Source organism: Solanum verrucosum, unplaced genomic scaffold (assembly GCF_900185275.1).
Source record: "Solanum verrucosum unplaced genomic scaffold, falcon-dt-bn FXZP01000064.1, whole genome shotgun sequence".
Lineage (NCBI taxonomy): Eukaryota > Viridiplantae > Streptophyta > Magnoliopsida > Solanales > Solanaceae > Solanum > Solanum verrucosum.
In genome coordinates this window covers 2,962,059-2,974,315 of record NW_026020144.1, presented here as the reverse complement: position 1 = coordinate 2,974,315, position 12,257 = coordinate 2,962,059, and the positions used below count along the sequence as shown (strand labels likewise).

Below are 12,257 nucleotides of genomic sequence, written 5' to 3'. Positions count from 1 at the left end.
AATCTGATTTTTTAAAAATAAAATAATTGAGAAATTTTGTGGTGCTCACATATGATACTTTTGACTTCTCATATTATATTATATATATATATATATATAAATATAAATTCAATAAAAAATTGATTTATCTAACTATATTCCAGAATAATTCATATGGCATATTTCAATAAATATGACATTATTTAATGATTTGTAAATTGTTTATACATATTTTTTTCTATTAAAAAAAGTACAATTACATCAAATTAATTAGGCATAACGTCTATTTATTAATTTAATTTTTGTATAACTTCTATTTATTTAAATTATACTTACAACTGAAAAATTAAGATCTTGTAAAATTGAATTGATAGAAAGATTAACATCTCTAATTGTGCTACTCGAAACATAATATTTTTAAGTTATAAGATTTTATTTTAAATTACTTCTTATGGATAAACGGTGACTATTGCTTCAACAAGTTTCAACATGATCATGAAAAAACATAATAATTAACTATAAAATTGTATTTTAGCAAAAAATCTATGATTATATTTTTAATATGTCATAACTTATATAACTTGAAAAAAAATATTTAGCCTCAATTTTTTTGTTCAAATAATTTATTGTGGCTGAAAGGTTATTATTACTATGATAAATTTAAACTCGTGGCAAAAATTAATTATCAGCTATGAAATTTTATTATAGAAGAAAATCTATGGCTATTTCGTTTAATTTTTGCCACAATATTTTATAAAGATAAATTATTTATTTAGCTACAAATATTTCTTCAAATAAGTTATTGTGGCTAAAAGGTTATTATTACTATGATAAATTTAAATTTGTGGCAAAAAATAGTAATTAGTTACGAAATTTTGCGGTAGCAAAAATTCTATGGCTATTTCATTTAACTATTGACACATCATTTTATAACTTGAAGCAAAATTATTTATTTTGCTACGATATTTTATTTTAAATAACTTATTGTGGCTAAAGAGTTACTATTGTTACAATTATTTTTATTGCGTAGCAAAAAAGTTATAATTAGCTACAGAATTTTATTGTAGCAATATAATTGTAGCAATTTAGATAGTTATTGCCACTATTGTTAGCAAATATAGCAAATAAGGATTTAGCTTTGTCAACTTAATATTCGTGGCAAAGAAATTTGACCGAATTTTTAAATAGCCACAAAATTTAAATTTTTATGGCTATTACTAGGTAATAGCTACAATTTTAAAATTCATAGCTTAAATTTCGTAGCAATAAGTATACTTTCTTGTAGTGACTCTCGAAGAAGAAGAGGATGGGCATTTTTCTTCAATATCCATTAACCCTTCTTTCAAACTTTTTCTCCCTTTTAACCAAATGTTAATTGGGCCTGGATCCCAAATAAAACACTTCAATCTCGTTCACCACTTCTAACTCATACGCCCTTACAAAGTTAACTTGGTTCACAACAATCAAAGTCGCTGAATTCAAGATAAAGCTCAAGAGCCCTTGAATTTATATTCAAAAAAATGAATCAGAAGATTCATAGAGAATTGTAACACTCATATTTTAATAACAAATAAATACGCAATAATTACAATATTTTTTTATCTTGATTATTATTTTCTGGACGAGAATTTTTATGTCTACACTCCCATATAACAAACATAAAACTAAAATACAGCATTGTAATTATCAATATAGCATAATTAGAACCTTAATTTATTAGAAAAGATCAACATTTTATTATTCATAATAAAGATTATAATCCAAGCGTGGAGTAAGGTGAACTTCGAGTGGAGAAGCTTTGAGAATTGTCAATCCAATAGCTTGAAGATAAACCAAGTTCTTGATGTCCGATTCTTGAACCCATCTGTTCTTGCCAATATGAGTGTCTAGCTCATCTTGGGCCTTTTTTAATGCTTCGTAGTTGTTTAGGAGTAAAGATAAAATCCATATTAGAGTTACGATTGTGGTATCGGTACCTGCCGTTTGCAGAAATTGCCAATTTCAGCAATCAACTCCACATTTCACAATATATAGCAAGATATTAATAATCACTAATGTTATAAGTGCCAAGTTAAAAGACAGGTTTACATATTATTTATGCATTTTTAGAACGTACCATACAAGTAGCTTTGATAATGGCATCAGCATCAAAACCATGAAGATTTTTATCTTCACAAATTGACTACATGACATCCATGAAATCTTCTTCATCCCCACAATTATTTCCCCTTAATTTCGTCTTTCTTCTATGCTCAGCTAACCAATCTTCAACAATAAAGTCAATTTCTTTAGCAGTCGCTTTCATGATCTTCTCATGTCCTCCAATATCCAACCATCTTAGATAAGGTAAAAAAGCAGCCACAACAAAAGCCCCCAACAATTCAAAAAGTCTCCGAATTGCTTTGTAAGCTTTACTCCTTTCTTCATCTTCATTACCTGTTACAGAGGTAGGTGAATCCAAAATTTAAATTTCGTTCAACATCCAGATTTCTACAAGTACTATATGAACTCAAAACTTAATTCTATGTTTGTGACAGTTGGAATTTCGAGATTTTTTGAATAATACTTACTTAGTCATATATATGTAATAACATATTGATGATTAAATTCAAAATTAAATACCTGTGTATTGTACTCCAAATAGCAACTTGACCATAGTATTCATAATTAAATTCCCAAACCATTCCTTCATCTCTATCTTCACAGCACCATTTAAATTATTTTTCAGCCAATATTCATAAGTCTCTTTAACAGCTGATTTTACTTCAAATTCTCTAACGTGTTTAAGCATTTCGATTCGCCGAGCTGAAAGGAATTCAGTGGTGACTATTTTTCTAATCTCTCTCCAGTAAGGCCCATAAGGCCCAAGCCCAAATATGGGGTAATTGTAGCCCAATATCTCTGAACCTATGGATTTGGGCCGGTTCGCAAAGGCCCTGTCATTCGTGGTGAAACATTCTTTGGCTATTTTGTGATCACTCACGATTACTACTTCATTTACTCCCAGCTTTAATCGGAAAATTGGACCGTATTTTTCTGCCATTTGGCCGAAAATTTTGTGAGGCATTTGAGGAGATGGAGATGACCGATAATCGGCCATGCTCCGGCAGCTTCTGGTACATTTTTACTCTGCTTTTTAGCTGAGAAAAATAGTTTGCGAAGATAGAAGAAAAAAAGGAAGGAGATAGCTAGTGTAAGGGCAATCAGAGAGAAATACATGACTATGATGATCAATTTGTTACGTAGTTAGCCTTCTTTTCAATTTATAGTATTTTTTTTTAATTGTTTTAAAATATTTAAATTTTAATTTTTAAGAAACAAGTAAATGTAAACTCATAGTACGTTTTTTAAATATAATTACACAGGTGGGCCTAAAATGGCCCGCTCCTGGATTGAAAAATTATCCACCATGATGGTGAAAGTTAAATTGGTTAAGCAATAAGCACATGTTATTAAGTGGTATAAAATATAATTAAGTATCTATTACTATTAAGTAGCGTTAGGTAAGAGGAGAGTAATTTTTTTAGAAGATTGGTTAAATACATGTTATTAAGTGGCATTAAGTATGATCAAGTAACTATTGTTAAGTAAGAGGAGATCAGGAGGATCAATTAGAAGATTGATTAAGTACATGTTATTAGATGGTGTTAAGTATGATTAAGTACCTATTGTAAAGTAGCTTTAGGTAAAAGAAGAGCAGGATTAATTAGAAGACTGGTTAAGTACCTATTATTTAGTGGCGTTAAGTATGATTAAGTAGCGTTAGGTAAGAGGGGATACGGATTAATTAATTATATAGAGTTGAGTAGCATAAAGTAAATAAGGAAGAGGAGAAAGAAGGGTAATTTTACTATATCACCATTCGAATAAAATAAATACAATGTCTTGAAAAATGTAATAGAGAAATTACGTATTATAATTACCCTTTGAGTAAGTTTAAAATTATCCATTGATTTCATAAAATGGACAATTATTATTGGACATCTGATCCCAACATAGTATAGTGAATAACTATTGTTGGACGGAGGGAGTATTAAGTATTGTTAATTTTGATTTATGGTTAAGTAGGGTTAGGCAACACTAATAAGTAGGAATAAGTATTTCTACAGTTTCACTATTTCAAAAATTAATTTTTACTTTTATTTGTTACTTCTTCATAATGTACTTTTTCAACGTTTAATACTTACTCACAATGGTGGTGGAAGATAACCCATGATTGCTTTACTATCAACGACAAGGCCTTGGCAAAGTAGCCTAAAGCGTTGTCTACAACTATGCCCTTTTTGGTATGGGCCCTTATGGCCTATATTGGCGAGAAATGAAAAAAATAGTTGTACTCGAATTACTTTGCAATCATAGGGTACAAATGCATGGACACATTTTTTGAATAGTTTTTAAATATTTAAATATTAAATTAATATAATTTTATTTAATTTTGAAGAAACACGTAAAAGTAAATTCAGAGTACATTTTATAAAAATACTAGATAATGTTGCCCGTGCTATGCACGGGTCCAATAATATAAATGGTATGTTTTGGGGCTAATAACCGAGTTTTTGAAGCAATTGTTTGCGTGGATAAAGGATTAAGTTTTTTTATCACAAACCTGTACTTTCTTTGACGCTATTTAAGGCATAATAAGACTACCCACATACAACATTTTGTAAATATTTTATATTGTCAATTATCATGATTTATAGTATTTTTACGATAGATTCACTTCAAGAATCAATGGAATTTTTTGTATTTTTTTCAAAACATATTTTATGTTGTCAATTATCATGATTTATAGTATTTTTACCCAATTTTTAAATATAAAAAAAAACAAAAAAAAATAAGACAAATAAATTAAAATGGACCCAATATATGTTATTTTTGTTGTCTCAATTTATGTGACACAAATGAAATTCGGAGAGTCATCCAAATTTTCAATATTTTTTTTTAAAAATGTTTTAAGTTATTAATTATTGTGATTTATAATATTTTTATGTAACTTTGAAATAACATACATTACTGGTCACTTTGTCCTAATTTATGTGATATGGATAAAATTACAAAATTAACCCTTTTAAAATGTCTTTCAGATATTTTAAGTTGTTAATTATTATTATTTATAATACTTTTTTGGTAATTTTAAAATGATATGTGTTATTTTTTCTGTCCCAATATATGTGAGCCTGAATTCTGAGAGTGAACCTATTTTATTAAATAGCTTTTAAATATTTTAAATTGGTAATTATTGTAATTTTAATACTTATTAAGTCATTTGTAAATGATAAGCAACATTGAGACTTTTCCATTTGTGACATATATATATTATTTTAAAAGGGAGTTTATGCCCAAGTTCTACTATATAATAAATATAATATATAATATTCAAGAAAGTCTCAATCTTGAATATTATATATTATACTTGGTCCTAAACTCCCTTTTATAATATAGTAGAAATTACACACGTTGCCCTAAAATGATCCAATTTTGGATTGATCCACCATAATGGTGAAAGTTAAATATCAGCATGTAACTTCCAGTATTTTCCCGTGGTAAATACATATCTCATTAGTTTATCTGCTAATAATCTATCTTTTCATGAGTTTTCGATATTGTCATTCATATCACCTATTTTGATCTCCAAATACAAATATCTCGGATACATATTAAGAAAATACATTTTTGCTCCATTTTCAGTGTGAATCTTAGACATTATTAGTTGTTAAGTTCTCTTGAAATATGATTTACAAATCTGATTGAAAAAACAAATATGAAAAAAAAAACTTAATTTAGTATATATATATACTGATTTAGTATCAGCTAAGTGATATTATCAGCCTTAAAACTTAATTTAGTATATATATATATATATATATATATTGATTTAGTATTTGTTAAGTGATATTATCATCCTTAATGATATCAATACAATATGTGATACTGATTTAATATCAGTTAAGCGAAAATTATCTGCCTTAATGAATGGGGTATAGGGTGTAACTATTTTTTTTTGGGAAAATTGTATATAATAGCAAACTATTAATTCAAATTAAATGTTATAACCATAGTTTGATTTAATTGTACCCCATAGCAAACTGTTGTTAGTTCGCCTCTCTCCTGGTGAATCTCGCTCGCCACTCTCGTTCTCGTTGGGCAGTCTCCCTCGCTTCTCTCGCTTTTATACAAACACAAATGTATAAAATGTATTTATGTTTGTATAAAGCGAGAGAAAATTGTATATATACATATATTTCCATTCCCCTCTCTCCCTTTTCCCAGATCTCACTCACATCTCTCACTTTATACAAACACAAATGTATACATTGCGTTTGTGTTTGTATAAAGCGAGAGAAAATTGTATATATAAATACAAATGCATATATTTTTGTCCTATACACTTATGATTATACAAATACGATCTTCTCTTGCCCAGTTTTCTTTTGTCTTTCTCTCTTTCTCGCTTTATACAAACACAAATTATACAATTGATCTTTTGTATATGTATACCGAAACAGATTATACAATTGCTTTCTTTTGTATATGTATAGCGAAATATACATATTTATGTTTGCTATGGAGCGCAATTACGCAAACTATAATTATAGCACACAAATATTATTTTATGTTTGCTATATGTGAAAGTTGCTCTTTTTTTTTTGAGAGAGAGAATGAGTATTTCTTGAATTACTTTGGATTAAAGTATGAACATGTAATTATTTTGAGTTTTATGGCCCATTTAGGTAGTTTTTCTATAAAAAATGGTTCATCCTAAACTTAAAGTAGGTCATTTTTGGCCCACTAGTCAATAATGCGGTGCACAGAATTCAGACGTGTATAATTTATTTATTTTTTCGAAAAGCTTAAGTATCTATATAAAGGCAGACAAACGTAACCATTAACCAATATAGGGTTGTTTGATAGCTACATAAAATCATATATGCATGTTTTGATAAAACATATGAATAAGTTACATCATAAGGAAATTTAAGTAATTGATGCACTGATTAATTATCTGTGTATGAAATAATTCATAATTTATTTGATAATAATTTTAATACATTTTCATTCACTTTAAAAAGAAGGCTAACAAATTGATCATCATAGTCATGGATTTCTCTCCAATTGCCCTTACGCTAGCTATCTGCTTCCTTCTTTTCTTCTATCTTCGCAAACTATTTTTCTCAGCTAAAAAGCAGAGTAAAAATGTACCAGAAGCTACCGGAGCATGGCCGATTATCGGTCATCTCCACCTCCTCAACGAACCTCAAATGCCTCACAAAATCTATGGCCAAATGGCAGAAAAATACGGTCCTATTTTTCGATTAAAGCTCGGAGTAAATGAAGTAGTAATTGTGAGTGATCACAAAATAGTCAAAGAATGTTTCACTACAAATGACAGGGCCTTTGCAACTCGGCCCAAATCCATAGGTTCAGAGATATTGGGCTACAATTACGCCATGTTTGGGCTTGGGCCTTACTGGAGAGAGATAAGAAAAATAGTCACCATTGAGTTCTTTTCAGCTCGGAGAATCGAAATGCTCCAACACATCAAACAATTTGAAGTTAAATCAGCTGTTACAGAGATTTATAATAATAGTATTAGTAATTTAAATGGTGTTGTGAAGATGGAGATGAAGGAATGGTTTGGGAATTTAATTATGAACACTATGGTCAAGATGCTATTTGGAGTACAATATAAAGGTATATATATATATAATTTTGTATTTATGTTATTAAGTAATAGTAAAAAGTATTATGTTTTGTGCTCATATTTTCAAGAATTTTTAAATCTTAGATCCGCCTATGTAACAGGTAATGAAGATGAACAAAAAAGTAAAACTCACAAAGCAATTCGGAGACTTTTTGAATTGTTGGGTGCTTTTGTTGTGGCTGATTTTTTACCTTATCTAAGATGGTTGGATATTGGAGGCCATGAAAGAGACTGCGAAAGAAATCGACTTTATCGTTGAAGATTGGTTAGCTGAGCATAGAAGAAAGAGGAAATTAAGGGGAAATAAATGTAAGGATGAAGATGATTTCATGGATGTCATGTTGTCCATGTGTGAAGACAAAGATATTCATGGTTTTGATGCTGATACCACTATCAAAACTACTTGTATGGTATGTTCTTAGTTACTTTCCTAGTTAAAAACACATCAAAATGTTGTTTAAATATTGTGATCTTAAATATGTCACGTGCAAATGTTGAAACTAAGAAATACTAAATAAAGGAATAAGTAGTGTTCATAGGACACATGGGAGTAGTAGTATTATTTTTTCACTCATTATGTTCATATTTAGTGAAATGAACTGCTGAATTTTTTGGTTTTTGGATTGGTAGATTATGCTATCGGCAGGTACCGATACCACAATCGTAACTCTAATATGGACTTTATCTTTACTCCTAAACAACTACGAAGCATTAAAAAAGGCCCAAGATGAACTAGACACTCATATTGGCAAGAATAGATGGGTTCAAGAATCGGACATCAAGAACTTGGTTTATCTTCAAGCTATTGTTAAGGAATCGTTACGTTTATATTCACCAGGACCACTTTTACTACCCCACGAGTCGATTGAGGATTGTGTTGTTAGTGGATATGATATACCAAAAGGGACTCGCTTATTAGTGAACGTATGGAAGTTACATAACGATCCTAAAATATGGCCAAATCCGCACGAGTTTAAGCCAGAGAGGTTCTTGACTACTCACAAAGATGTTGATGTAAGGGGTAATCACTTTGAGTTGATTCCGTTTGGTACTGGAAGAAGAATTTGCCCCGGTATTTCGTTCGCCCTTCAAGTTGTGCAATGTGTTAGCTATTTTACTGCAGGGGTTTGATATTAAGAGGCCTTCAGATGAAGCAATTGATATGAGTGAGAGCTTTGGATTGACAATTCTTAAAGCTTCTCCACTCGAAGTTCACCTTACTCCACGCTTGAATTCTAATCTTTATTATGAATGAAAAGCTGATCCTTTTCAGTAAATTAAGGCTATAATTATGCTATAATTTTTTGATAATTACAATGTTGTATTTTAGTTTTATGTTTGTTTTACGGAAGATTTCTATATATATATATATATATATGAGATCTGAAACGAAGAGATCTTTATAATAATAGTACTCCATTTAACTTACAAACGGTTAAAATAAATCAATTCAAACAAGCTCTTATAGAAGAATTGTCTTTTCGTTTTCAAATATTGGATTCATCAATGAGAAGTTACTTATCAATATAATGGCAGACAAACGTAACCAATATGGGGTCATTTGATAACTACTTAAAATCATGCATGTTTTACTAACACATGGCATGTTTTACTAACACATGAATAAAGTTACATCATGAAGAAATTTAAGTAATTGATGCACTGATTAATTATGTGTATAAATTCATTCCTAACTTATGTATTAATTTTATACGATATTTAATATAGCCATGGTTTTCTCTCTGATTGCCCTTACACTAGCTATCTCCTTCTTTATTTTCTTCTATCTTCGCAAACAAATATGGTGCTGTGAACATAGAGATGAGCGAATTGTTTAATTATGAACACTATAGTGAAGATGCACGATACTACAAATGATCTTTAGCAGCAGTTAATTACGGCAATAGCTTAATTATAGCTAAAATGTATTTTTAACGGCAATTAGTACTCTTTGTAAATGTCCCTAAAGCATAGTTATAGCAACATTGGATCCAATGACAATTAATTAATGCAGGTAAAGGCTTTAGTACTCTTTGATAATATGTATTTTTAAAAGAGTACGTTTCAATGGTGTTTATTGTTAAATGACATATTTTTTTTATTTAGAGTTTACTAATAAGGAGTTTATATTTAGTAGTACAAATCTGGGGACAATCTTGGAGCAAGAAGAACCTCGAGTGGTGTCTCTTTTATCCCCAAATTGGCAGACATGTCAATTGGTTCATTATATGGCCTTGTAATTTCAAATGCATGTAGCACGTTAGCCAAAGTCAAGTGCAACAACACTAGTGTTGTGGAAATTCCGGGGCAAATTCTTCTTCCAGCACCAAATGGAATCAATTCAAAATGTTTTCCCTTAACATCTATATCTTTATGAGTCGTCAAGAACCTCTCTGGCTTAAATACATCAGGTTCTGACCAAATGGTTGGATCTCGTTGAATCATCCAGTAGTTGAATAGTACTCGAGTACCTTTTGGGATAGTATAGTCACCAACAGTGCAATCTTCCATGGATTCATGAGGGATTGAGAGTGGTCCAGGTGGATATAAACGTAACGATTCTTTAGTAATAGCTTGAAGATAAACCAAGTTATTTATATGTGACTCATCAACAAATTTATTTCTTCCAACTTGAATGTCTATTTCTTCTTGGGCCTTTTTCATTACATGAGGGTTGTTGAGTAACAAAGAGAGAATCCATATTAGTGCTGCAACTATGGTGTCAGATCCTCCTGCCCACATAACCTTCCAAAATAGGAAAAAAATATTAGTAAATTTGCATGAAGTATTGAAAATATCCTCCTTCATTTCATCTTTTTATTACCTTATAAATAAAAATAAAAAGTAGAAAGTAGTTCAATTAAAATAGACTTACCAAGCATGTAGATTTGATAATGGTATCAGCATCAAAACCAGCAAGATCTTCATCCATTGCATCTTCAAAAAGGGCCAACATTATATCCATAAAATCTTTATCATCCTCACATTTATTTTCTCCACAACTTCTCTTTTTCTTGTGTTCTACTAGCCATTTTTCAAGATTATAATCTATTTCCTTAGCATTTTCCTTCATTTCCTTTTCATATCCTCCTATATCTAACCATCTTAGTGATGGCATATAATCAGCTACAACAAATACACGAAATAAATTCATAAAAGTTCGAATTGCTTTTCTAGCCCTCTCTACTTCAAAATCATGTTCTTTACCGAAAAGGATTCTTAAAATAACGTTCATGGTCAAGTTCTCGAACCATTGATTCATTTCTATTTTCACAATATTTGGAGAACCATTCATCACTTCATAAATTTGCTTGAGGGATGTTTTCACTTCGAATTCTCTAATGTGTCGATGCATTTGTACTCGATGATTGGAGAGTAATTCGAGTACAACTATTTTTTTCATTTCTCGCCAGTATGGGCCGTAAGGGCACATACCAAAAAGGGCGTAGTTGTAGCCCAAGACCTCTAATGCCAACGATTTAGGCCGGCTTGCCAAGGCCTTGTCGTTGGTAGTAAGACAATCTTGGGCTATCTTCCTATTGTTCACCACCACAACTTGATGGGATCCAAATTTTACTGTGAAAATTGGCCCATATTTGTCTGCCATGAGCCCAAGAGTTTTGTGAGGCATCTTAGATCCATTGAAAAGGTGGAGATGGCCAATTATTGGCCATGATCCAGCAACTTTAGGGGGTGTTGTACCTTTTTTGGTACAAAAAATCCCAAAAAGCATGTAAATGAAGTAGAGAAAAATAATAAATGTAGTAGCATAAGTAATGGCAAGAGAGAAATCCATTGCTTTAATTTGAAAGAATGGTTTGCTGTTTTTTCCTCAATTTGGTGTGTTGCTTCTATAATATTGTACCACTGCGAGTAAGTATTTAATGTTGAAAGAGTACAACATGAAGAAGTAACAAATAAAAAAAAAACTATTTTTGAAATAGTGAAACAGTAGAAGTAATTATTCCTACTTATTAGTGTTACCTAACGCTACTTAATCATAAAATCATAATTAACATACTTTTTAATACTTGATAGATACTTGAAACGTCTTCCTTATTCCTACTTTATGCTACTCTATATAATTAATAATCCTACTCCCCTCTTACCTAACGCTATTTAATGATAGGTACTTAATTATACTTAACGCCACTTAATAACATGTACTTAATCAATCTTCTAATTTATCTTGTTCTCCTCTTACCTAACACTTATGAACGATACTCCCTCTATTCCATATTAACTGAATTTTGAGACAATGCACACTAATTATATTATTAAATCATAATTTCTATTATTGTCTTTTGTGAAATCATAAGCGTAACTTTGTAAATAGTGCAATTTATCTCTTAGAAGATATCAAACTTTTTTAAAGAAAAGGGCAAATATAGAAAATATTTCAGATATTCATTTTAAACTTTGAACAATTCAATTATTATGAACAATGAAAAAAGACTAAAAAATTCAGTTAATATAAAATAAAGGGAGTACTTAAAAGCAGTCTTCCTCTTCCTTTCTGTCATTCCTACTTTATGCTACTTAACTCTAATTGATCATGCTTTCCTCTCACACAACC

At 30.2% G+C, this 12,257-nt stretch overlaps 2 protein-coding genes and 1 pseudogene across 2 annotated transcripts; 1 reads left to right on the top strand and 2 right to left on the bottom strand.

Annotated features, from left to right (window-relative positions):
* Window positions 1-2,161: 2,161 nt before the first annotated feature.
* On the bottom strand, window positions 2,162-3,079 carry LOC125827915 (demethylepipodophyllotoxin synthase-like). The gene is made up of 2 exons (XM_049507248.1): window positions 2,602-3,079; window positions 2,162-2,415 (listed from the first exon to the last, which is right to left on the bottom strand). Exons 1-2 carry the CDS (start codon window positions 3,077-3,079, stop codon window positions 2,162-2,164), a joined length of 732 nt encoding a protein of 243 aa, XP_049363205.1.
* A 3,997-nt stretch (window positions 3,080-7,076) lies between these two features.
* LOC125827834 (cytochrome P450 CYP82D47-like) lies at window positions 7,077-9,013 on the top strand (annotated as a pseudogene).
* Window positions 9,014-9,811: 798 nt separating this feature from the next.
* On the bottom strand, window positions 9,812-11,477 carry LOC125827914 (cytochrome P450 82A3-like). The gene is made up of 2 exons (XM_049507247.1): window positions 10,557-11,477; window positions 9,812-10,426 (listed from the first exon to the last, which is right to left on the bottom strand). Exons 1-2 carry the CDS (start codon window positions 11,475-11,477, stop codon window positions 9,812-9,814), a joined length of 1,536 nt encoding a protein of 511 aa, XP_049363204.1.
* Window positions 11,478-12,257: the final 780 nt, after the last annotated feature.

Excerpts from the sequence above, each read along its gene's own strand:
- LOC125827915 (XM_049507248.1), bottom strand. The coding sequence starts at position 3,079 with ATGGCCGATTATCGGTCATCTCCATCTCCTCAAATGCCTCACAAAATT. Across the intron at positions 2,416-2,601 it reads ATTTGGAGTACAATACACAG|GTAATGAAGATGAAGAAAGG; the intron begins GTATTTAATTTT and ends CCTCTGTAACAG.
- LOC125827914 (XM_049507247.1), bottom strand. The coding sequence starts at position 11,477 with ATGGATTTCTCTCTTGCCATTACTTATGCTACTACATTTATTATTTTT. Across the intron at positions 10,427-10,556 it reads TTATCAAATCTACATGCTTG|GTTATGTGGGCAGGAGGATC; the intron begins GTAAGTCTATTT and ends CTATTTTGGAAG.